Source organism: Vidua macroura, chromosome 3, assembly GCF_024509145.1.
Source record: "Vidua macroura isolate BioBank_ID:100142 chromosome 3, ASM2450914v1, whole genome shotgun sequence".
Taxonomy (NCBI): domain Eukaryota; kingdom Metazoa; phylum Chordata; class Aves; order Passeriformes; family Viduidae; genus Vidua; species Vidua macroura.
In genome coordinates, this window is record NC_071573.1 from 15,437,126 (window position 1) to 15,463,191 (window position 26,066).

Sequence of the window (26,066 nt, forward strand, 5' to 3'; positions counted from 1 at the left end):
CCTATCACTATCTACCCTTGTAAAATGTCAGTCTCCCTCTTTTTTATAAGCTCCCTTTATGTGCTGAAAGGCTGCACTGAGGTCTCTCAGGATGAGGTTGGACTTGTGGGCTGTAAGTGCATATTTCTTCTTGTCCACCAGAACCCCCATGTCCTTCTTGGCAGGGCTGCTCTCCGTCACTTTTCCCAGCCTGTAGTCATGTCTGGGATTCCCGCATTCCAAGTGCAGCACCTTGCACTTGGACTTGCTGACCTTCATGTCATGTGATTCCCATTGGCTCACCTCTCAGGCTTCTCCAAATCCCTCTGGATGACATCCCGGCCTTTTGTTTTGTCAACTGCACCTTTCAGCCTTGTGTGATCTGCAAACTTGCTTAAGGGTGCACTTGATCTCACTGTTTGGGTCATTGATGAAGATACTGAAGAGCACCAGTCTCCACACAGGTTTCTGAGGGACACCACTCAACATTGGTCCATGTCTGGAGACAGACTGTTTCCCACAACACTCTGGCTTGGTCCTTCCAACCAATTCCTTATCCACTGAGTAGTCCACTCTTCAAATCTGCCTGTCCTGTCTTCAGTTTAGAGATGGTGATGTCATGAGGGATTGTGTCAAAGACCTTGTAGAAGTCTAGGTAGATTACATCGGTCAGTTCTCCCTCGTCAAGAGTTTCAGTCACTCCATCATAGAAGATGACCAGATTGGTCAGACACAATCTGTCCATGCTGAAGCCATACAATTTTATACTTCAGTGTCATGTGTTCCAGTTAGATTCATTTGCAAGGAGCCCTTATACATCTGATTTCTGAAGAGGAAATGGCTGTTAGAAATTAAATTACTCTTAATTTAAATATCACATGAATGGCATATAGGAAGAGAAGACAAGGCTTTGAATAGCTTTGTGATACCAAAGTGTAGATTTGAGGAAGCTTCTGTCTCCTTTTCTTACAATATGGTCATATATTTCTCTTTATACATTTCTGATCTCTGTTTTATAATCTTGTTTTTCTTTTAAACTCTTATCAGTCTGACTTCAAATACACCTACAAAAATACCTACAGTGTCTCTTCAGTGTTGAATCTGAAACTCAGTAGCTGTAAAGATGACTCTTGTTTTAAGTTTCGGATGGGTTGTCTCTGAAATCTACTCTTAAAGCTAGCAAAAGATATACATACAATATACAGTGGTATGATTTGTTCAGAAAAGTCTCTGTAAATTTTTAGAACTGGTTCCAGAGATGCTGTGGTATAGAATAGATAAAATATAGGAGAGGAGGATCATTAGGTCTCAGATAATCTAACAGAGACAAGAGGCATCTCTGTAATGTTTAATTGTATTCAGCAGTATGCATGAAACTCTACCAAGATCTTTTTGATGGGAAAGTAATCTTAATTCACAGCAAGTCTTTCTTCCTATTTGACACTTGCTATTGTATGTTCTCAGTAGTACAGAATGAATTTGAGGTAATCCTTGGATTGTGGTTCAAAGTTTTTGTTTTTTTTTTTTATTGGGACTTTGAGTTTTGAATTTTTTGAATGAGTTTGAATTTTATTCTTTTTTCCTTTTGTCTATAGGAAAGGGCCTTCCTGTTTTCAAAGTGTTGCTTTTGAACAAATAAAGGTTAGGTGTTTGGAGAAGGTGGCATTTTTTTAAAATAGATCATCTATTATGGTGATGAAGTAGAAATACCTTCAAGTGGTTCAACATGTCTGAATATGCATGTCATATCTTCATGTGTAGTTTTTAAGTGACAAAAATACACAGTGCTCTAGAGGAACAGAACACCTTGTTTGCTTGGGGTTTTTTTGTTTGTTTTTTTTTTTTTTTATAAGGGCTTTCATTGCAGTTCACTCCTGCATCTTGTAGTGCTCTAATCACTTTGGCAGGTTGATAGGAAGAATTTTCTTTAATCCTCTCAAAATTTGCTTTTGATTTTCAGTTTTGTTTTATCGTCTTTTAAAAGTTATTTTTAGCTACAGTCTTAGCCATGACAAAGACGATAAAAACTCAGAGAGTTGAAATGTTTAATCAGTCTTTTAAAGTGGATTTATTAGAAATTCCAGTTTACACTCTTAAAAAAAAAAAAAGCACACAAAGTGATTAAAAATGTTACTGTGTTTGTGACCTGGAAAACCTGTGGTGTAGTTAAAGTAAGACTTGAACCCCTCTACAGACTATACAACCAGTAGTACATTCACAGGCATGTGTTGAAAGATTATAACAGGAACCAATCTTAAAAGGCTGTTGAAGAGAGCTGAACACATCTGCACCCTCTGAGGAGGAAAGACGGGTTCTTCAGCTGGCATACAGATAAACCACTTAATCATGTACTTTCATGCTGAGACCTGATAGCATCTACTTCCAAAAAATCCCCACAAAACAATTCTTAATCCATTCACAAAGGATGCATCATGACAGGATTTGTGCTCAGTGGATACTTACATGTTGGAATACTTACTGTGGTCACAGACTGGTCAGTATGACATGATGGCTCTCTGCGTACATGACTGAATCAAGCTTCTTGTTGGTCTTCAGTGACATAAAATTTAATAATTGTTCCCATTTGCCAGGCTAAGTTTGAGTAAACAAGGAGAAATTAATCTGCTGCTGCTCCTTGTTCACTGAGTATAAGTCACAGGAGCTTAAAACACTTGTCTGCTTACATCAGTGGTGTACATTCCAGGAATCAGACTTGAGGTTATGAAACCATGCATCTTTGACTTCATATCATGGTAAAAGTCACAAATGGGACTTTTGGAACGTGTGGCACTGTGTTTTTATAAACATGTGTCAGACTTGAGTCTCTGTTGCCTTCAAGGCTGGTTTAAATCTGCTCAAGGAAGAAGACTAGAAGATAGACTTAAATTAGAGTTCCAAAGACCTCTTTTAGATCATCTCAGCAGCTGCTGTATCTTGCTGATCAGTTTGTGGTCCTGGAGTGTATCCTTACCTTTGTACTACACAAGGCTTGTGGACAGTCTCTGCATTCATGTCAGAGTCTGACCAGTGCAACTCCTTTGAACACTGTCCTGTTTAACTGGCCTGGAACATGATTGCTTAATGTCTTCTATGCACTAGAGTTCCTTAACTTGGATTTGCTTGCCCTGGTGTGGAAAACTTAAAATGCGCAGCTTTGGTTAGGAAGTTGTCTTTGCCAGGAACTAATTGGTATTACTTTCTCCTTCCCCTCTGCACTGAATTTATGTGGGAGTGGCTCTTCATGTATGAATGAAAGCTGAAATTTCTAGTCATTAAATGAATACTGGACAGGTTTATGGAATTTTAGTGCTCTGTCTTGTGGAACTGTCTTTTGGAATGGTGAACTTCTTGTCCAGGACATCATCTCTCTTAAAGTTGGTTTTAGTGATTAGTTATCCTACAGTAAAGATGAGGTTCTTTGCTGACGCTTCATGTTAGTTTTTCTAAGAGATGTTTTTGATTTTTCTTTTCTGCCCTGCATATATCTGTTACTTCCAAAATTCCTTAATAAAATAGCGTGAACTATGCATGCTTCAGAGCAAAGTTTTGCTAAGGAAATGCTAATATTTGAAAATGTGCAAAGCCTTTCAGCCAATAGCTGTTAAAATTTGACACTTAATTCTCTTGAATGTCACATGTAGTTTTTATTTGCTATCAGAAATAAGTTCATTAGAAATAAACACTAAAATATTGCATGTTACATTAGATATATACATTCTTTCTTAGTAGATCTAATGAAAATTACCTTATTTTCTTTCTTCTTCTTTTTTTTTTTTTCCACCCAGGGTTTGGAATACTGTGATGAAAGGTACAGTTTAGACCTCACTGGTGGAATCTTTCCCTTGAGAGGGCAGACCAGCAATACTAAATTACTCAGCTGTCAGACCATAGAAAAATTTCGCAACCATGCTGACAGAGAGGATGGCGTTAATGAAGGTTTGTTCTGCTGTCCCTGCTTGGTTATTCTGAGCTACATGGTTTGGAAATCTAAGCAATGAGTGCTGTTCTATACCCACAGTCTTAAAGTCTTAAATATTCATCTAGCTGACCTTGTTGGGTTTATTTAAAAAGAAAAATTGTTTGCTGAAGTTATGTGGTACTTTTTTATCCCTCTGACCATTATTCTTCAAGGGAAAAAGTAGGTTTTATTTTATGTTTGCTGGGATGCTAGAGCAGTGAATGGGGTAATCTGTATAAGGCTGGTCAGTCAATTTGTTCTGCCAGTTGTCTGAACAGTAAGACCATTCTTTCTGTGGCTGAGGAATGTTACCTGAATTTTTTTTTATCCTGCTCAAACCTCTGGCTGCACCCATTAAGCGCCTGGTCACTAGTGGTGTTTCCAAAGGCTCAGTATTGGAGCCCGTTCTATTTGATACCTCTTTTTGATGATCTGGATGAACAACTTGATGAGATAATGATTGTGTATTTGGTTTGTTTTGGAACAGATACAATTTGAACAATTTAAAAGAGGCAGTATGATTAAAACCTATCACACGGATATTTGCTACTCTGTATATTGTTTTTATCATTCTTAATATTGTGATTCATTAGTGAAATAACAATTAAGCCAACAGAAAGTGATGTTTTAAAAACAGCAGATATCTCATATTTTCTACATCAAGAAACAATGTCTTGTCTTTGACAGTAATCTCTCCTGACACCAGTGTATCGATCTTCAGTTGGCAAGTGAATACCTATGGTCAGGGAAAACCATCTACTTACTTGGGTGTGTTTGACATCAATCGCTGGTATCATGCTCAAATGCCAGACTCGTTGAGGTGGGTTTTAATTAAGTGGTTTCAATAGCCCTACAGAAGGCTAATTTAAGAATTGCTGTTGAGCTTATGCACTTGTTCTCTTTAAGGCCAGAAGAATTCCTTCATGATTGCCCCTATTTTGCACTGTGGTCACTGGATCCTGTAATAAGCATGACTTCTCCAAACCTCATTTTGGATATTCTGGTACACGAGCGTAGTCTGAGTCGGGGGGTTCCTCCTTCTTACCCACCACCTGAACAGTTTTTTAATCCAAGCACCTATAATTTTGGTAGGTATTTCACTGCTTTTCATTTGAATAGTGACAAGCTTCACTGGAGGTCAAATGCCACTTTGGTGGTTCTCTTTCTTGTTCATTGTTTGTCACACAAAAACCAAACCAAAAAAAGGCCCGCAAATCTTCTCCAACCTGATTACCTTGTCCTGACAAGGTACTTAGTCTTGTGAAACATATCTGACAGACTGCTGAGTTTTGGGTTTTGGGGCTTCTGTAACATAGCCTGGGAAGGGGTGATGGTCACAAAATGAAATGCCTTTGAGCTGAGGCACCTGGAGAGCACTCAAGTTTCTGCAGACAGAGAGTAAGCAGTTTTTATGGGAAGTGTGTAAGTGATGTGATGAAGGAAAGGGGTGCTGGAGGTTTGTCTTTGCAGACAGCACTATTTAAAAAGCATAAACTGGAGATGAGGTAACAAGGCCTGTCAAATGTTCCTTGTTTCTGCAGATGTGACATGCTTGCTCAACTCGGGAGTTGTTCACATGACTTGCACCGGCTTCCAGAAAGAGGTGACTTTTTAATTGTATTGAGAGTGTCAAGAGATGAACCTTTACTAGCTTTTCTCTTGCAGTGCTTTGAGTGTCAGAGACCACTTGATGCTCAACATTGCCCATACACATGCATAGCTGCAGTCATCCCCTGCCAGTTTTGTGCAAATGGCACTGTTTTAGGGAGGCATGAGCAGGGGTTGAATGGCTAGAAAGGAATTGCAGCATTGCTGTAGTAGGAAGGATAAGTGTGGTGGAAGAAGGGGAAAGTGTTTACTTCTTTGTATAGAGTGGAGTTAGGGTTTTGAGCAGCTGTGATGAACTTGAGAAAGGAGAACAGCATGGAGAAAGGGAAAAGTGATTTAACTGTTTAAGAAGAAATGCATTTTTTTCTCTCAACCTTGGCCAAATTATAATTTCTGAGTCACTGCACAGCTTTTGACAAACCCTTTCAAATTAAGTTCCAGCTCACTCAGTATACCCATATGAATCATCTTCCTCACAAACGAGCATAGAGTCTTTCAAACAGTGATTCGTTGTTGTATTAGTTTTAACTTCTACAGAATGTAATTTGTGTCAATGTGAGGGGAAAGTAAGGCCTGTGTATTGACAGACAGGCTGGAAAATACTTTCTTGCCTTCAGCATTGCAAGGGTTTTTTCTTATATAGAATTTTTTTTTTAGAAACTCAAACTGTTAGTGTGCTGCTGTCTTTGACTCTACATAGCAATGCTTACCAAAATTGCTAACCTAATCACCGTCTGAGTGATCCAGGACCTTAGTGATTAAATGCTGTCTTAACCTATGTGTTTTGATTGATGTTTCAGACCCTGAAGTTTTTGAAGAAATCTGGTCCTTTAATAAGTGAAGCCATTCGTGACAGCTACACTCGGTGTCTTGTAGCTGGCTTGCTGTCTCCAAGACTGGTTGATGTCCAGCCATCCAGTCTGAGTCAGGTGAGTGTACCCTGGGGAATTCGGGGGGAAGTACATTCATCTTGTCTGAAAAAGCTATAAGACCATGATTTTTGATTGCAAGCTGCTCTGAGAGGCAGGTTTTGACATATAGTTAGCAGAAGTAATAATATTCTTAGATCCAGTCTTCTGATTGTGAACAGCCCTGAGAGGTTTGTCTTTAGTGACCCATCTGTAAATTCCATGCCTCAGGTCCACATGCGGAAGCATTCAGTCAGTGCTGGGCATGTGCTTCAGAAAGCAGCTTTCCCTGGGAACAGCCTTCATCCTCTTCATGCCCTCAGAGTCTCAGAGCCTTGGGTGCCGTGCAGTAGGTGGCCCTGATGCTGCATCCCTCCAATGTGCACTATTGCAAACACCAGCTTGCTGCACTAGACATTATTTCCTTCCTAGGAAGTGCTAACCAGTTACAATGGTCTGCTCTACCTGACAATAGCATCACCACTTCCTCTCATTTTCCCTTCATCAGTAGGTTTTTCTGCATCCTCTCAAAACTGATCTTTACCTCTGTAGCCTTTGTCTTGTGCTGTGATAGCTCGATTTCCTCCTCTTAGACTGCCCTCTTGCTGCAGCACCTGCATCACCTGTATCTCTCAACACTGCTACCATTCTGTCTGTTACCACAGTGGCTTCACACCCCTCTCATGGATTTTCCATTTTTGGTGCAGCAAACTTTGTCTCTCATCTGAAGAGTTTCATGAAAGGAGGAGTCTTTGTGATGAGCAGCCCATCTTTCTCCAGGCAGGGTCAAAGCTGAAGGGTTGGATGGTCATCATGGAGTGGAGCAGCAAGCACTAGGAAGGGGAGAGCAGTCTTCCCCCTGCCTTTATCTTCCTGTCTATGGGATTCTTCACCAGACTGTGGAAATTTGTCAGGAAAAATAACACTTCTGCATAATGTGGTAGCTAAAACAAATTTGGCAAGCAGACCCAGCCCATAGAATGCTTATTTTGCAAGCCTGTAGGTTTTTACATTCTGATTAAATTTATTAATGTCAACTCTGGTGTGAAATTACTTGAGAAGGAAAGAAAATTTATGATGACCTTTGCTGAATTGCCACTATATTGTTCAGGCACTGCATTAAGCAAGGATTGCTATTGAATACTAGAAAGAAAAAATTCAGAATTAGGGTCAAGAAGCTTGGAATTTTGTTTGGTACCCTAAGTAGTATTTGGCATGTTTCCTTCTCTGAAATGCATTTTCTGAAAATGATGGAAATATCCTGTATGTCTTCTAATATGTAGAAATCGCTCTTAAATGTCATGATTTTACTTAGAATGCAAACTTGTAAAGTTTGTTTTAAAAAAAATAGAGGAAAGAAAAAAAGAAAAATTCTATGCAGGATCATTTCACCTGAAATAAATGTCTGAGCTTGAATAAGCTGCTAACTTATTTCCAGTGTGTGCAATGCAATGCCTGTGCATTATCCTTCTCAAGGACTGCCATGGCATTAGAATACAGTAATTGAACAGGCTGAAATTCCAGCCTATTAGAACTGAAATGTTTCACTTCTTTATGGTACTTTAACAAATTGTAATTTAATATTTTGGCTGTCAAAGCTGCTTCATGTCTTGCTAGTCTCAGGAGCTGCTTGGCCTCAGCTTCACTGTTTCCATGCAAACACAGTGGTGTTTGCTCTGTCCCCTTCACGCGTTCCTGCCTGCAGTCCAGCCTGTGGCTAGAATTAAGAAAGAATCAAGAATATGGAATTTGTTGCATTTGCAACTAATGTCTGAATGGGTATCCGGTTAGAAAGAAACACTTCTGTCAACAGCTCAGGTAGTATCTGATTCAGAGCTACTGTACAGGTCACCAACAGAATCTCCAGTGTTTATCAAGGTAAGCCTTAGAGGCAAAGTATGTGAGGTTGTGATTTGCTTTTGTGTGTTCTATTCAGGAGGAGCAGTTAGAAGCAGTGTTGTCAGCTGCTGTGCAGACAGGATCTTTAGAACTTCTGACGGGATGCATTAAACACTGGACTTCTGAAGGTACTGCTGCTTCCATTGTTTTTATGTTGTGTCAGTTTGGGTTAGAAATTGTGATTTCATGTCCTTTTTGTTTTCTGTTTTTAAAGAGCAGCCAAGTTCTGCTGTAAATTTACGGTTTGTTCTTGAGTGGACGTGGAACAAAGTGATCTGTACAAAAGATGAACTGGACCAAATATGTGAGTAGTGGTGTAGTGGTTTTTGAAACCTCGAGTCATTCTTTGTAAAGGGTCTTCTTCAGTAATCTGCCAGTGTATGCTGCTGGTTTTTAAGAGGTTCTTTAAGTCTCCTGTGGTTGTTTAAGGGTTTAAGTTTGGAAGTGTGCAGTTACTCTGCTGAGTGATGATTTAATATTTCTCCTTGACAAGGTGTTCCACTGTTTGACGGCTCCTGCAACTTCATTGACCCACAGACGTTGCAGTCCCTTCAGCACTGCCAGCTGCTTCTGAGCAACCTCAGCACAGTCCTGAACTGTTTTCTAACAGAAGCCCGAGAGCTTACTGAGAAAGGTTGGTGAAAGCACTGCTAGGCCTTAGGTCTGATGGTTAAGATTTGGAAGGATGCTTGGGTTGTAACTGTGGAGACAGGAGCTGTTGTTGTTTTGGATGGTTGGGAGAGAGTCAGGTTGAGCTGGGCGGAGAGGCTTAAATCTGAGCAGTTGGGACTTTGGTTTAAGCCACTTTGAGTTCAGGGAAGCAGCTTGTTGTGGAGTTCATGAGGCTGGGTATGGGAGGCTACACTGATTCAGCACCGAGCTGAGTAAGAACCTGGGTGGCAATAGCAGCAGCTGAGTGTGGTAATGCTGAGAAGTGTTCATAATTGTTAGCTAGCAATGGATTGTTGTCTGCAGATTGCTGGGAAATAGAAAGGAAACCAAAGGGAGTAACACGTAAAGCAATTGCGTTGAGTTCTTTTGGCTTCTGATTTTATAAATTGTTGTTGGCATGTTGAGGGAAATAGAGGACTATAATGTCTTTCGCTAAAGTAAAACTCTCTGCTACATGGAAAACAAACGTTGTCTTCCTGAGTATATCTAAAGGTTTAGGCTTTATTTTTCAATTTTAGTCTTTGGTTATTCTGTTTCTTTGTAGTGATTGGGGTTTTTTTTGGCGAGGGGGGAATGGTGGTTTTTTCCTTCAAATTCATAAGTGATCTAGAAGGACAACTACAAAGACAGGTTTGTACTGTGTTCATACTTGCCCTTTGTTCTGCAAAGGGAGTTTTGTAAAATGAATGGAATTACAATACTCAAATAATGTTTTGCCTTTTTTTCAGGTTTTTCAGACTTGACAAATAAGCAGATGGTAACCAGCCTCATTTCTTTGTATGCACAAGTGGTGATCTGGTTCTGTCGATCCAGTCTCCTTCCTGAGGGTTTAGGTAAGCAGAACCTGTAGTTCCAAAACACGTGAGGTTGTGTGGTTTTTGTCTAGACCAAAGTTTTAGTTGAAAAATATGGTCTTATTCTTTAACTTGCTTTTTCTTTACCACCTGTAGATGATCACATGCATTTGTCCAGACCTTTCTACAATTACCCTCTGATTCAGAGCTACTATACAGGTCACCGACAGAAACTCGAACGTTTATCAAGGTAAGACTTAGAGGAATTCTCTAGAAAGCTGACACTGTGAGACTGTGAGAATGGTTATTTTTGCAGTTAAAACCCTTTGTCTGCACTCCTTGGCATTACACATAACAGAGCAAGAAAGCAAACCTGGAACCCAGAAGGTCATTGCAACTCTTCTCTTGGGTTTGTGCTTCAGCCTCCTTAATTAATAAGTTCATTTTGAGCTAAGGACCATCCTTCCTCTGACTCCAAAATCTGTGACACTGAGAGGCTGGATTGTGTGTTTTACACTGTGCAAGCCCTTGCTCCCTTTTGTTGCAGAGGCAAATGGGATTCTGATTGCTTGATGATTGATGGAATGGTTTCCCAGTTGGGCGAGGAAGTGGAGAAATTGTGGCAGAGAGATGAAGGCGGCACTGGGAAATACCCACCTGTTAGTTTACATGTGAGTGTTCTGTTCACTGAAAACCCCAGGAGCAGCAGCAGCAGTCCCCTAAAGCCAATGATTGTGAAAGACAGGAGCATTAGAAAACCTTTTCATCTTCCATTTCAGGCACTTCTGGATCTCTATTTGCTAGAAAGCATTGAAGAAAGTGACAAACATGCAATTGTATCCTTTCTAGAGTCTGTTATTGCTCCTTCAGGGTGTGCATATAAAAGCTTTTATATACTTGTCACCTGTGTGTGGTTGGCAACACTTTCAAATTTATGCCTCAAAACACAATGTGAGTGAATACATTTAGAATAGAATTAACTCCTAGACAGAAGCATTGCTTAATTTCTTTCTAGACTGGAATTTTTCTGATTTCTTTTAAGTGTTTTGTTGCAATGTCTCTTCTCATATGAGAAAACATGTTCTCTAAGTTGTATTCAAGATAAAATCCTCACTTAGTTCTTCTCAAATTTTAACAGTTACTTATTTTTTAGGACACCCCTATATGTAGCATATGACTGCTTGTTAGTATGGTGCCCTAAACGTACTGTTTCAGAGCAAAAGGTTGGAGCAACAGTGGTTTTCCAGTTGCTGATTTTTGCCAAAATCACTTGTTTCCGAGCCCAGCTAACAGCGTTTTTTTTTTTTTTTTCTGTGGTTTTTTTTTTGGAGTGGGGGTGGTACCTTTTCTTATTTGTTGGCTAAACCAAGAGTGGAGCCTGGAGAGCAAAGGGCTTAAAAATGGTTGTATTCCCAAGCTGCTTTTCTCAGACATGTCCCTAACATGGGATGTCAGAAAGGGAAGATGACACTTTGAGTGAGGGATCCACATGCAGTTTTAAACACAGTATCAATTCAGGAAGTGCTAAGTTGCATTGTAAGGGCACCATAATTTGTGTTGGTTTTGTGAAGACAGGAAATGAGGAAAACAAAACAGCTGTAGCACTTGCTTTCTTTAATAATTAAGCACTGGATGTTGAAGTGTGTTGAGTGTCCAACTGGTAGCTTCACTGACAGAAGCAGAAGCCTGGGTTTGTAACAGCAGTATATAAATACCCAATATCTGCCTTTCTGATTGCCTTATCGAAATCCACAAGTGTTTCTTTCTGGAAGTATATTCAGAATGCAGTTTTATGATTAGGACCTGACTATTAATATAATGGGTTGTAATAGCTTGAAATGGCAAGATCATCGGGATGTTCTGCTTTCTACTATTTTCATATTCTTATTTCTTTGTTTTGCTAAATGTAATGTGATACAAGTTTTTGGTCTTAGCAATTTATTCACCTTAATTAGATACTCTCAGACAATTTACTTGCTGCTGGATATTATGCATTCCTTTCCAAATAAAACAGAAACTTCAATTGACTCCTTTCCAACTGCTTTTGCTATCCCTTGGGGTCTTGTTAAGCTGATTCAAGGGTTTTGGCTTCTAGATCACAATGATTATGAAGTAAGTATGAAACAGTTGAGTTAGACACACATTGCACTGCAGAGCTGTAATCAATAAAATTATTTTTAAAATTGGTACTTAGGTATAAGGAGCTATTGAAGCATAGAAGCTTTTTTGTAACATTGCTCTGACATCTTCAGCAACAAGTTATGATTTGAAATTTTGCTTTAACTACTTTGACAGAAATTGATTAAAACAAAGGCATAATCAGCTTAAATAATGCTTAATATTTGAATTTTCAAAGCTATCTGTGGTTAGGTTTTTAGCAGATTGGTTGGGCACTGTTTCTAGAAGAGTGTTTTGGGTACTTGAAGCATGGAAACTGTGATGATACCAGGATCATTTGAGACAGAAGACTGCAGGAGTGACATTTCAATCTAATAGCTATTCTTCCTGATACCAGATGTTTTTCTTGTCAGTTTGTCAATACAACCAATTTTTTAATAGCATAAGTTAATGTATTTATTAAAAGTGATGTCTGTACACCGAGTTTTGTGAACTTAGAAAAATCTGAATTGCTACTCTTAACACATTCACTTTGTTTGTTCTGGGTGGCTGGTTTTTTTTTTTTTCCCTGCAAATACTGAAGAATTTTACTGATATGTCCTGGATCCAGTATTTTGTCATTTAGACATCTAAGTTTCTCTAACCCAAGTCCAGCCTTGCTGCAGAAAGTTTTGACTGTTTGTTGCCATGGGTATGTGTATCTGTGGTAATGAAGCTGCTCTCAACTTGTCCAGAATTCCCTGGCCCTGCTCTTCCATCCAGCTACAATCAAGACTGTGTCATGGCAACACATGAGGATAATTCAGTCCCTCATGTGCCAGGGAGAGCACAGGCGAGCCCTCAGGTACATGCAGATGATGAAGCCGTCGATGTCCAGCAGCAGTGAAGTGCGCCTGTTCCTCACCGTGTTGTTGTCCAATAGGTAAGGAAATCTCCCACTCTTTTGGCATTCAGATATGGGGAAATGTGGAGAAGTGATGACACAAATGGGGCTCCCCTCCATTTCCTTTGAGCTTTGAATGAAAGCCCCATCACTGTGGGGCATCTTTTTGGCTTCAGTGTTCCCATTCCTTTCCATGTGCAAAACTTGAACTGCAGGTGCATGGTGGAGGCTTGGGGTCTGTTGCAGCAACACACCACGAAGTTAAACATAGAAGAGCTGCTAAAGCACATGTATGAAATCTGTCAGGAGATGGGGCTCATGGAGGATTTGCTGAAGCTGCCCTTCACAGACACAGAAAAAGTGAGTTTGGGGAAGAAACAAAAAGATCTTAATTGTCTCTTTGGCAAGAGAAGAGGCAGAATCTTAATCGATGTTTGAAACGTGTTATTTCTCACAGGAGTGTTTGGAGAAGTTTTTACAGACCAAATCTGGTGTTCAGAATCATGAATTCCTCTTAGTCCACCATCTGCAGCGTGCCAACTACATCCCAGCACTCCAGCTGAATCAGTCCATGAAGGCCAATCCGACGGTAAGGGTAGCAGTCCTGCTGTGAGAACTTAGGAATTAAATCTGACCATGGTTGACTCCAGTTAAAAGAGTTTGTTTGCATCTGAGGAATAAATATGTATTTTGTCTTCTCATTCAGTTCCTCAGATCCCTCTGTTGCATATGGTTTAGGTTATGGAAGTTGTTTGTGTTGCTTACTTCTGTGGAATGAAGAGAATATTGTATGTCACATCTTGTATCTGGCTTTTACCTAAGAGCAGTCTGGATGCTCCACTGTTAAAATTTGCCTTACGGGTTTTAATTGTGAGTTTTGGAGTTGCTTGGGGTTTTTACGTTTTCAATTTTTTTAACTAATCTTCCTTGCACTTATCCAAAACTACCACGTGAAATTGGTGTATGCTCCTGGGTGGAACTTAGAACTTGCTGTGGCTCTCTGCAGTGGATTTGTCTGTAGAGCAAATTTAGGCCTAGGTTAGAAAGAGCAGAGAGAGAGTTCTGTGCAGTGATCTTCTGGTGAATTGTTAACTTCTTGCTTTACACGTTTCCTTTGTCAGAATGATCGTGATCCTCGCTTGAGAGAGAGAGCAGTAGCCAGAAATTCTCTATTAGACCAATATGGCAAGATCCTTCCCACAGTTCAAAGGAAGCTGGCAGTAGAGAGAGCCAAGCCATACCGTTTACCTTCATCGGTCTTAAGAGAAGGTAATTTTAGGGAAGGGAAATTCCAGGACGTGCAGCTGGCCGTCACTTTGATTACACAAGGCTGATACTTTTCTCTCTTGCTTTACAGTCCCAAGGCCAAAGCCTTTATCAACAGCAACAAGGCAGGCTAATGCAGGAAATGTGCGTACAAGAGCAACTTTCATCAGTAAAGTGTTGTCCAAAATTGGAGAAGTATGGTTAGGAAATGAGCAGAAAACAAATATCTCACAATATGATAGGTAAGCAGCCTTTTATAGAAGTTAGTCTTGAGCTACATGTTTGGAGTGGGAGGTGGAGAGTGAGTGAGTGAATTGTAGGGGGAGAGAAAGAGAATTCAATTTGAATTGTGTTAGGTTTTTGGTGGGAAGATGCACATGAATAAAGCTTTGGTTTGCCTTTCTACACATATATGACATAACATCTAAGAATCAGTTTATTATACATAGTGTTTGGAGAGTTTTTCTGCTATGATGATCTTCTCTATACAAATGCATGTATTTACATTATGGCGAATGTTTTCACAGTGTTTAAGAAGCTGAAACTCAAACTGTCACTACCATGAAGCTGTTAGTGTACTGACTTTTACAGACTCATTTGTGTCACACAGTAATCTTTTACCAGTTCCTGCTTGGTTATTTAAAAATAAGCAGAATTACTAAGAGTGGAGAAGAGGCTTATAATTGTCAGGTGATTGTCCTACATGGGATGTAGTTACGTAAACTAATTCTGGTATGGCTGGACTCTTGGGGAATGAAAATCAGTTACGTTTTTATTTTCCTTCTAGTCCTAGAACTACAGAGCCAGCAGTCAGTACACATCCTGGTGCAGAGTTGCCTGATGCATTTCTTGGGACACCTATTACAAAACTTTCTCACAAGTGTTCAAGGTATACTACATCTACAGACTTTATATTTCAAAATGGTATTGTTTATCATGTATATACATGTGTATGTGTGTATGCTTTTTTTGTTTACCAAGCATTCTGTTGCATTTAGTTTTGTATCTCAAAGAAAAAGTCAACTTAGGGATAAAATTAGATAGACAATTTGAAATGGTCCCTGCATTGAAATGTCAATGGGTTTTCTCCACTGCTAAGAATTAGGTCACTTGTGCAACTTAAAATTGGGGTATTCTTATGTCAGAGGCAGGGATTTAGGAAATTAGGTATGTAATGTAAAGAAATAATGAAAAAATGCCCCAAAGTGCCTGTCACTTGTTTGTGGGACTGACAGATCACCCCCAGCAGTGAGGTTGTATTTCTTGTTCATCCAGTGTTTTTGTTCTGCATCATCTGAGATGATCACGGCATGGTTTTTTTTTCATTTATTTATTGATGTTCCTGGTTTGAAATGTGTATTTTAACAGGTTGCTGGATTTGGTGGTTCGTCCTGTTCCTTCCCGCTCCGTGGGTCAGGATGAGAGCTGGCAGTCCCCGTGCAGAGCTTCTACTTCTTTTGTGGCATCCAGCCTCCTGAGATCAGATACGCATCGCTCCAGCTCCCAAAAGAATCTGCCAAGAGCATCAGAGTTGAATTTACTGGAAACTCCTCGTGTGGTCAAGGTTTGTATTTTAAAAAGTCAGTAGCAACCAACCTAATGAAAAACTTCTGAGGTTTGTTTTAAGTGAAATCACCAAAGTATTTAGTAGAAATGCTTCTGGATTTAAATTTTCAGTATGCATGTGGTTATTATATACACAGCCCTTTTGGAAGCAGTAAGTTTGGAACGGTCTTTAAGCAGGAAACTTTAGTTCTCAGCTGATTGCAGTGGACAGCTGATTGTCCCATAGCTTTGTGAACTAAATTTATTTTTATTGTATGGAACAATTCCATCTTTCCACCTTCTTATGAAGTACCGTATGTACCAATGAACTAGCTTCATCCTCCTTTTTTGAAACTCTTTCAATACTGTAAAATATTTTTGCAACAGTGTCACTTCCTCTTGTGTGTAGCTGAATAATTAGTGGAAAAAAAAGGTGTGTCCATTTCTTTGCAGAATGGCTGTCAGATGCAGCAACTGAAAACACTGTTGTGCAGAGTGAAGTTCAAGTTGTGTGCCTTTTATAAGAGCAGTGTAGGAATTGCAGAAATTAGTGGGATAGGGGATAACCTTGCAGAAAACAAGCTGTCATATCCTTGCTTCCTGAAGAAATAATTTTGGAGAATAACATTTATTTTGTTGACATTTCAAAGACAAACAAAGGGAAATATAAAAAACATGCATTTTTATCTTTTAAATGTTGGTATTTTTGGAAGAACTGTGCAGAGGCAAAACTTTCTGCTGGTATAAACCAGTTCACAATTTAGGGTAATGTAATTTTTTGTAATTTAAGTACAGTCTTCTGTTTGAAGATTTAACTGATCCTAAATTAAGTGTTTTTATTTCTTTTCCTAGAGAGCTAAAGTTTTGGCCACATCTTCTGGTTTTCCTGGGTTTACTCCTCAGTCTATTCTCAGGTCCAGCCTTCGCACTACACCCCTAGCAACTCCCTCTGCATCCCCAGGACGATCAGTTACTCCTCCTCTACGAGTAAAGGAACCTAGAATATCTTTCAGGGAAGAGAGCTCACATGCAAAGTGGACTGTTGGGGTAAGCTGGACTGCAGTTAGTGAGCTTTGCAGATAATGCTGTGATTTAATTTAGACTTTAGTTTGCCAAAACTTCTTATACTGAGAATCTGGATTGTGAATCAGAATGGCAGAATTTGGTAAAAAAATAGATTCTGTTATGCTAGACATTCTGTAACATCATGTTCTTGCAGGAACATCATCATAACATACATCAGGGACCATGGTGGGTTTTACTCAAATGTTGTTCAAAGTGTTAGTTCACCTTTCAGCTGTACCTTTTCAAATGGTAGTGTTGCAGGAAGGTAAGGAATATAGATGGAGCCTCTTGTTTGGGTTTGTTAAATTTTGTAAATTGAACATCTGGGAAAGTAACAAAAGTCATAAAGATGCATTGTCTCTTAACCTGTCATTTTGCAACGTTGGATTTACTTAAATGATGGTAAAAAGAGACTCCTGATGAAAAGAACTGTAGTGTTTCGTTCTCTCAGGCCCAAAGTTTTCGGGTTTGCTTCTTGCCTTGCACCAGAGATAGCATCCATGTAGTTTTCAAATGCAGCGGGTCCATCTGACCAGCTGTGGTCTCTTCTGCTCCTGCAGCTGTGTAGCTGGATTCTGTGGCTCAGCCCATCAGCCAGTTGCCAGCATAATGTACCCAAATCGGCGGCACAACAGGGACATGTGCCATGTGTGAGTAGCTGGTGTGTGTTACAAGGAGCTACTCAGTTGTAACAAGATGTACTCTCTCCTGTATGAAATTCTTACTAATAGTGGCCAGATTAATTTGCTTGTTCCATGCCACAGGCATAATTGAACACCAGGATATTTTAGTAGTGCATATGTGTTTGTTGAAAGGGCTAGCATAAATTAGAGAAATCTTGAGTTAGGATTTTACTAGGCAAAGCTTTGTGTTCCTGAAAACGCACTAGTAAACCTAGTGAAGAGCCTTGAGATGACATAGTGAGCAAGACTGATTTAATCTTAATTCTTCAATGTCATGGAAACTCAATAAGCAATCTAAAGTGTAATTATTTTTTACACTCAGCTTTAAATCTAAGATAATGCTAGAATGAGAAATAATTTTTCATTGCCTCACTAAGGGGACATATGGAACTTAGAAATATCAGTATTTGTTGGGGTTTTTTTTGTTTCACTTTGACAACAGGCAGACTTATGTTGCCAATCTTAACTTTTATTTTAGGTGACAGAAGATGATAAAGCACTATTTGGAGCTTCATCTGAGCATCATCATGGCTCAGTGGAGGATGCTTGGTCTGAAAGTAGAACTAAACCAACTCTGTTTACTGTGAGCAGTCCTGGGGATAATCGTGCTGAATTGCAGGAATCTTCAGAAAGCATACCTGGAGATGATTTGGAGAAGATGGATGTCAGCAAGGAAAATAGTAACTTCTCTGTCAGATCAGACCAGACCACTTTGGAGTATCATGATGCAAAATCACCTAGTGATTTTGAAGATGATGTCATCTTTATAGCTGCTAAACCAGCTAATTCTTCCACTGAAGAAACTGTTGATGTTCAAGAATTTGAGAAAGAGGAAGAAAGTGAAATGGTTGAAGATAAACCTTTCCAGGTGAAACAACCAGATTCTTCAGGACAAAGAAAAGAAGCAGGTATGTTTCATCCTATGATGATAACCTAAGTTTCTGATTTTTTCAGATGTCTTCAAAAGACTGAATTACTGAGGAGTGCAGGAATTAATGATGAGTTTTCACAAGTGTCCTAGGCTTTTAAAATTACCTCTTATGTTTTAAGTCCTTTTCTAGGTATCCTGGACCTTATGAATGTATACTTTCCTTGGCTGACTTTTTTTTTGTGTAGTTGCAGCTGAAAAGCAACAGTATGGGAGTTTTGAAAGGGATACATGTTTAAAACTTTGGCTTCTGGTTATGTTTTAGGGGTACTTCTATAATTTGCAGGAATTTTTACATTGTTTAACTGAAATTATGCATCAGACTTCTTGTTCTACTGGAAAGAAGAACATAGGCCATCTATGCACTTGAAGTCTTGGTATCATTATTTTGTTAATTCCCTATCCTAGGTGAAATGCATAAAGGATCACTTTTAACTCATGAGCAGTTTAAAAGAAGTGATGTTGAGTGCAACAGGGAAATCATCCATCTCTTAATTTTTGTAGGACTTGTGGAAGAATCAAATGCTGAATATCATACCCTTCCTGAGTATAAGTCGGTGTTTAAAGCTGCTGAGGCTGCAACTTCTGGGGCTGGAAATGAAGGGTGAGCTTAAGAAGTAGATACATCTTTGAGTTCACACAGCATACAGCTGCTGGCATATCTGTGTTTGAAAACTGATTTTGACCTGGGATTAGTACTTTCCTGTGTTCTTATATGTAAGGGCCTGTCTATTCCATTCTGTCTGTGACCAAAAGTAATCTGGTGTGAACGTAATGCACATTGACTAGCTGTCAATTTGAGCCTTTTTTCTCAAATCATTGCAGACCCCAAAGTATGATGATAAATACTTCGTTCAACAGTCTCATACAGACCTTGTGAGACTTAATAAGCAGATAACAGAACATAAGCCCTTATTTTTTTTAATGAGAATTGCGTAGTTAAAAATGAATCCTGAGATTCCTGTAACTTCAGTGGGTTTATTTTGGAGTTTGAATTCTTTCTGACAATATTTTTTACACTTGATTTCTGTTTTCTGTGTGTGCTCAACTAGCATCTATTTGTTTATGGAAAGGGAAGCCATTTTCTCACCAGGTACTTTAAAAGCTGCAACTGCTGAGTGATAAAGACAGAATGTTAGCAATGAGAGAACCCTTAATTTCAAGTGATAACTTTCGTCTGTAGAGACTTCTGTTCACTTGGTTCTGAACCCCTGTTATTGTAGTTGCCCTCTTTCTACAAAGATAAATATTATTCAAAGATAATACATTATTCTGTAATGCACCTCTGTTATGTTATTATCTAGTGTTGGGTAGCTGGGAAGAATGTTAAGTATTGTTAAGAATGTTAAGAATTGTTAAGTAATTTGTTGCATAAAATGAGTTACAAAGTGAATTACAAATTGAATTACACATTGAATATGTTGATAGAGGAATTTCTAATTTTTCTAGTATTTTTTGTGGTTTGAAACTTGAAGGTTTTACAGTGAGAAAGTAACTTGTAAAGCTCTTAAAGGTGTGTTTTCAACCTTTATGATGAATTTCTCTCTTTTCATGAAGCAAAACAACCTACCAGGAGTCTGAAATGACTTCTTCATCAGAAGAAAAAGCCGTACTGGTTGCAACAAATCCACAGCTCACTGAATCCCTGGAGGCAGACAGTGAACGTATGTTGGAAATGTTCTGTGTGGTAGGGTAGCCGAGCTCCTCAAGTGAAATGTGTAGTTTGCCATACCACTGTAGGTGTCTCAGATGGAAATAGTAGTAGTGTGTTACTGCTAACTTTCATTAAACTGTAGAGAGAACACCCTCCTTAAAGAAAGTCCTTGTAGACAGTGCATAGTGAATCCTTTCATTCAAATACTGATCAAAATACTGAGATGCTGGTAGAATTTAAAGTATTACAAGGAGAGATCAGTATTTATTTTAATGTTGTACACCACTACCAATTTGTGTGCCATAGGATCTGCTGCTTGATTTACTATTTTAAAAGATGATGCATCCTCACTATTCAGACTGAAGCAACTGTCTACCAGTGTGCCTTTCCAGCCACATTGTCCTCTTTTTGTCCCCTTCATGGACTTGACAACTTATTTTCTCCTCCTTCTTCCTTGCTGTGGGGCTGCATCCTTTAGCTGATCTGTAGTTGTCACAGTTTAAACCCAGTCAACAACTAAGCCCCACACAACCACTCGCTCATTTCCCCTGGGTGAATGGGGGAGGGAGTTGGAGAGCTAAAGGTGAGAAAACACATGGGTTGAGATAAAAACACCGTAATAGGGAAAGCAAAAGTCTTGCATGCAAGTCAGGCAAAACAAGGAATTTATTCACCACTTCCTGTTGTCAGGCAGGTGTTCAGCCATCTCCAGGAAAGCAGGAAAATGGGTCATGGGAAGGAAGACAAACACCATAAGTTCTAATGTCTCCTGCTTCTTCCTTCTTTCACCTGCCTTTTATGCTGAACATGCTGCCATACTTTATGGGATGTCAGTTGAGGTCAGCTGTCCTGGCTGTGTCCCCTCCCATCTCCTTGTGCACTCCCAGCCCACTCATTGCTGGCGTGGTGTGAGAAGCAGGAAAGGCCTTGGCTCTGTGTAGGTGCTGCTCAGCAGTAACTAAAACATCCCTGTTATCAACACTGCCTTCAGCACAAATTCAGAATAGAGCAGTACCAGCTACTATGAAGAAAATTACTATCCCAGCCAAAACCAGCACAATAGTTTTAGCTTTTGGAGAAAGCCCAATATATGTGGCAGGATGGAGAAGCATATTGTTGGCTCTTGCGAGATCTGTTACTTCTTTTTGTTTAAACTTCCATCATTTATATAAAGGTTAAAGTAAATTTACATAAATCTCTTCTAGCTGTGATAAGTATCCTTGACAGTGAGGACATGGTCAGTATTCCATCTCAAAATCGCCTTGAGGGCAAGTGTGTAGATTTACCTGAAGAATGTAACCCTGAAGCTGAAGAAGTCCCTGTTTCTAACAATCTTCCAAAAACTGAGGAAATTAATGTAAGTAAACTATTTTCCCATTTTCTACACAATAGAACAGTTTGCAAATTGAGGACAGACCTGTTCTACTGACAATTTGAAGATGCTCAAAAATGTGTCTGTTTCTTGAGCTGCTTAACACAAGTTTAAAAACTCAGTGTTGTAAGGGCAGATATGTTTTTCTCTTCTGCATTTTCTGTTCCTATAACATGAATGGGACCTGTCAAGACTTAGGCCTTTGACAGCAAACAAAACCAAAATAAAAGCCTAAACTATTTTTTAAACTAATTAGGCATTAATTTGATTTAGTAGAATTCAAACTTTACTTTAAAAAATAGTTTTAATGTTAAAGACGATAAAAAAGTTACAGGAGTGCAGCTTTTTTATACTGGTAACCAGTTACCAAAGGACAAAGAAATGTGAGAAGGAAACTCAGAATTATTTAGGTGCTTAGGTCGTTTGTTCCTTCTTAAGACACAGAATTCCCAGTAATGAGCGCATTTATTGTCAAGATATTTCTTCAAGAGATGGAGGTATTTAGAAACTGTGTGTAATCTCATGCAATCCAAGTGACTCCTCAAAGTGCAGTGTTGAGTTGTTGGATGTGATACCTGGCCAGTGTAAGTGCTACTGTCAGAACTATCATGACTGAAGCTTTAAGCGTTGGGGACCCAATTGTATTTTGCCCTGTCAGAGGCAGAGTGGGTCACTCTGGCTGTGGAGCAGTGCAGAGGGCACTGCAATGTAATGGTCACCACTGGTTGCGTACACACCTTGTGCTGGAAAACTGCTCCTGGTCATGGGCAGTGGCAAATGGTCAGTTCTGAACAGAAACATCAGAAACAGAGCATGTGAATTGTACACAGGGATGGCTCTCATCCCTGTGCCTCAATTACATAAACTCTTAGCTGGAGTACAAAAGCACATTGTTTCACTTTCAGGGGTGATCTTAAGGGAACTTCAGTTTTATCTAGCTCAGTGTGAAATTAGTCTGTTTGCTACTGAATAAAGTATTAACAGACATTTTTTCACTTCAGGTTATAGAAGATACCTCAGAACCAGCACCTGAAACATCACCATACAGTGAGCTAGATCCATCAAGCGATCTTCATTATAGCTATGAAAATATAGAGCAACAGTTTGCATGTGATTTGCCTGACAATAAAGATAGCGAATATGATGCAGCTGAGGGAGATGGAGACCTTTTTCTATCTCAGAATAATTTTACCTTAGTTTTGGAAGGAGAAGAAGGGGAAGCAGAGATGGGAGACCCTACATCTGTAGATGCTTCTAAACCAGATGACACAACAACAGAAGAAAAGCCTGTGACCAATTTAGGAAATACTGAAAGCCAGGAACATGTTACAAACTCAGTGTCCACTGTAACTGGTGATCAGGAATCCCAAAATATTGCAGAATCACTCCCATATGTGCCTGAACCTATTAAGGTTGCCATTGCTGAGAACTTACTGGATGTAATCAAGGACACGAGAAGTAAAGAATTTACATCTGAAGTTGTAGAACAATCAATTCATGAAACCATAGGTAAAAAGGTAACTAGATTCCAGAAGGCAAAAGCTCCCTTAACACCTGTGCTGGAAGCAGTGGGAGAGGAAGCCAGCAGACATCATTATGGCACTGCTCCAAGAACACGCACAAGGGGACAGCTGGGTAGAAGTCCAGGTATTCTGTCAGCAAGCACTCAGCAGCTGCTGAATACAGACAGCCCTGCTCTGCTTGGACTGTCTCCTCGGAGAAGTACCAGGCGAACAAAAGAATCATCTGAGACTCCCAGGCTCCAAACAGAGGAAAATGCTCAAGAGCAGCAAACACCTGTAACACCTGTTACTCCTAGGAGAGGTAGGAAACCTAAACTGTCTAATTTAGAAAAAACAGAAAGCAGCCATTCTGATGGACAAACCTTATCTGACAGTACTCGGCCTGTTACTCCTAGAAGAGGATTAAAGAGAGCAAAGGAAGCTGCATCTGAACTCCGAGAAGAGGCTAATGAGGAAATGCCTCTTGCTGAAGGCAACATTATTGCTTCTTTTGCTTCCAAAAGGACTAAAGGAGGAAAAAGTTCAGCTGGAAATCCAGAAACTGGCAAGACTGACACTGATCATAAAAAAACAGCAGTCAGTCCCAGTAGAAGTGCAAGAAAATTGAAAAGCTTTAATTTACAATTTACTGAAGATACTGTCAAGGATCAACAGGTGCAGCTTAGTGACCAACTCCTTTTACCTGTGCCAAGTAAAAGAGGCAGAAGAAGAAAGATTAGTTCATCAGAAGTTTCAGAAAATTCTGATCTTGATGTGTCTAAATCATCGATTCCTCAAACAGAATTTAAACTTCCTGTCACGCCTAGAAGAAGTGCTAGGAAGGCGGCACAAAACGTCTTGGCAGATGCAGAGTCTACCTCTTCTCAGGAAGACACACATTCAGGTGTGAAAGTAGAAGCCCTTGATACTCCTAAGAGAAAAACTAGAAGAGTGCCACACGAGAACACAGAAAAAGTGGATACTCATGAACAAACTCCTGCAGAGCCAAGTGAGGAGCCAACCACACCCAGGACTACAGTAAGGACAGGGCGTCGGGGCAGGAAGAGGAGATCAGTGTCTGAGACCTCCCAAGGACCTGGTGGCAGTCCTTTGCTGCTTGAAGACATAAACCCCTCAGGACGTGATCAGACATCAAGAGCTCTGACAGATCGTGTTACAAGAACCAGATCCAGCAGGACTGCCATCCATCAGAAACTGTCTGTTGAGGAAAATCAGGCTTTCCTTTTCTCTCCTCCTCTCACAAAGTTGACAAAGAAATTTGAAGGTAGGTGCACTATGTTTATATGCAAAAGAGGGCATACCCTCTTCTTTAAACCACGGAAAACAAATTGTGAGGATGGCTTTAAGTATTGCAAAGAATGTAAGCATGCAAAAGAAAAAAATTGCCAAGAGGCAGTTCATCTTTTGGCTGAAGTCTATGTGACTGCCTGCTTAGTTCTGGTAGAAATAGATTATGAAGCTAATCTTGAAGAAGACATGAAATTAAATTTAAGCTATATTTTTTGTAAGGAACTTAATTTCTGTCAGATTTTGAAAACCAGAGATTATTTGTGAATATGTGATTGCCACCCTTTCCCCCCCCAATAATAAGAGAAATAAAAGGATGTGTGTTTCCAAATTCTGTTCAGTTTTCAAGTTCAGATGAGCTACATCTTGCAACAAACTGTACAGCTGTTTAATTATGTGATTCTTTTCATGAGTGTATAGTTTGTCAGTGAAATTAGTGTACACAGGAGTCTTTTAATTAGAGTACATGATAAATGTTTTTGAGATATGTAAGGACTGTGGATTCCTCTGGAGTATAATATCTTTGATAATGTAGGTGCAGGTAAAATCACTGCATTGGCTTAGTTTTGTTTCACTATTTATGGTAAAAGAATTAATCCCTAGAGGTGGTTACTAGGGGGAAAAATGCCTTTGCATGGAGTGTTTATAAAGCTGATTGGACCTTTATTTTGGGAAGCTGTTGTGCTCTTTTTTGTCAGCTGTAATTTAATATTACTGTCCCTCCTGCATAATGTATATGCATGCTAACAATGTATTGTCATTTTAGCTGGAAAAACAGACCATCCTGTGAAGTTTCAGGATTTAGACCCGGATTTGTCTTCTCAGTTTGTCTTTTCACCCCCTCTTTTGAGGTCAAGGAGAAAACCTGTAGCTAGCATTTCCCGAATTGTGAAAGAAGCAGTAAGTAAAAACTCCAGTTGTCCCATGTTCTTGATTTTAATTCTGTACCATTTTTTGAGATTGTGCTTTGCAATGCCTTGCTTTTTTCATTGGAAACATATCTAAACAGAGCTTTAAATGAATCAGTTAAAATGTTATTGTTTTTCTTGATGAAAACTAGCTACAAAAGTCAGTTTTGAATCTATGTAAATCAGGAATTGATAAAATACTCTTTTGCCTTTAGCAAAAGGCACAGTGGCTCTCTTTAAACTTACTTGGTGTGTTACCTGTTAATTTCAGAATTTTAATTTATAGGATGGTAAAATAATTTGATGTGGAAGATTTGTTTTTGCAAACAAAGGGTACTTTTGGAAATAACTTTGGTATGATTTCTTAATGAAAAAAAGTTATTATTCCATAGAAGTCTAAGAACTTGTTCATGAGTAACATTTTTGTTGTCTTAACATAGGAGCTTCCAGCTAAAGAGGAAGAGGATACCAAATCCATGGAGTCTGGGGAAAAGCAAAAATTGAAGAGAGGTAGAACTCCAAAATCAAAAATGAAGAAAGCAAGCAAGTACGAAATAAGTTTTGAATAGTTATTTGCATTTCTTAATGTGATTGTGACTCAGCTCTTTAAGTATCTAACTACTTCTTCCACACTTGGCTGTGCAGGTCTTCTCTCACTCCATTAACCTGTCCAGCTTGCTGATCTAATAGGCACCTTTTCCCCATTTAAGGGTTTGGTTTGCTAATGGAAATGGAAGAGGGAGGGAATAGAAAAGGGCAGGTGGATACTAATTGCAGTGGTGGCATTGCAATGCTTTTACATTGACTTAGTCCACCTTATGAACTCAAACTCTTCCAGTTTAGCTTCTCATACAAGGTGGGAGTTGGCCAGACAATGAATAAAGAGAATGAAAGCAAAACAAACCTGATTTATGTACCTTTTCTACTTTAATTCTATCTGCACAGAAGCCCATGCATTTTTTTTAATTGATTTTGGAATTCCATGTCATTTTTTTCCTCAATTGAATACTGTTAGT

At 39.3% G+C, this 26,066-nt stretch overlaps 1 protein-coding gene across 3 annotated transcripts in view; it reads left to right on the forward strand.

Moving 5' to 3' along the window:
* The window catches only part of LOC128804696 (protein ELYS-like), a 40,962-nt gene that overhangs the window by 13,479 nt on the left and 1,417 nt on the right, over positions 1-26,066 (forward strand). For all 3 annotated transcript variants that reach the window (XM_053972729.1, XM_053972728.1, XM_053972730.1), the window contains exons 8-35: positions 3,765-3,915; positions 4,625-4,757; positions 4,844-5,025; positions 5,479-5,540; positions 6,346-6,474; positions 8,390-8,480; positions 8,567-8,656; positions 8,846-8,986; positions 9,753-9,857; positions 9,975-10,068; positions 10,366-10,489; positions 10,598-10,654; positions 11,784-11,930; positions 12,671-12,858; positions 13,035-13,179; positions 13,277-13,408; positions 13,941-14,088; positions 14,177-14,327; positions 14,873-14,974; positions 15,454-15,649; positions 16,483-16,677; positions 17,857-18,286; positions 18,811-18,910; positions 19,864-19,970; positions 21,166-21,317; positions 22,334-24,119; positions 24,909-25,042; positions 25,491-25,597. In XM_053972729.1, coding sequence (XP_053828704.1) covers positions 3,765-3,915; positions 4,625-4,757; positions 4,844-5,025; positions 5,479-5,540; positions 6,346-6,474; positions 8,390-8,480; positions 8,567-8,656; positions 8,846-8,986; positions 9,753-9,857; positions 9,975-10,068; positions 10,366-10,489; positions 10,598-10,654; positions 11,784-11,930; positions 12,671-12,858; positions 13,035-13,179; positions 13,277-13,408; positions 13,941-14,088; positions 14,177-14,327; positions 14,873-14,974; positions 15,454-15,649; positions 16,483-16,677; positions 17,857-18,286; positions 18,811-18,910; positions 19,864-19,970; positions 21,166-21,317; positions 22,334-24,119; positions 24,909-25,042; positions 25,491-25,597 — 5,579 coding nt within the window. The remainder of the gene's footprint in view (positions 1-3,764; positions 3,916-4,624; positions 4,758-4,843; positions 5,026-5,478; positions 5,541-6,345; positions 6,475-8,389; positions 8,481-8,566; positions 8,657-8,845; positions 8,987-9,752; positions 9,858-9,974; positions 10,069-10,365; positions 10,490-10,597; positions 10,655-11,783; positions 11,931-12,670; positions 12,859-13,034; positions 13,180-13,276; positions 13,409-13,940; positions 14,089-14,176; positions 14,328-14,872; positions 14,975-15,453; positions 15,650-16,482; positions 16,678-17,856; positions 18,287-18,810; positions 18,911-19,863; positions 19,971-21,165; positions 21,318-22,333; positions 24,120-24,908; positions 25,043-25,490; positions 25,598-26,066) is intronic.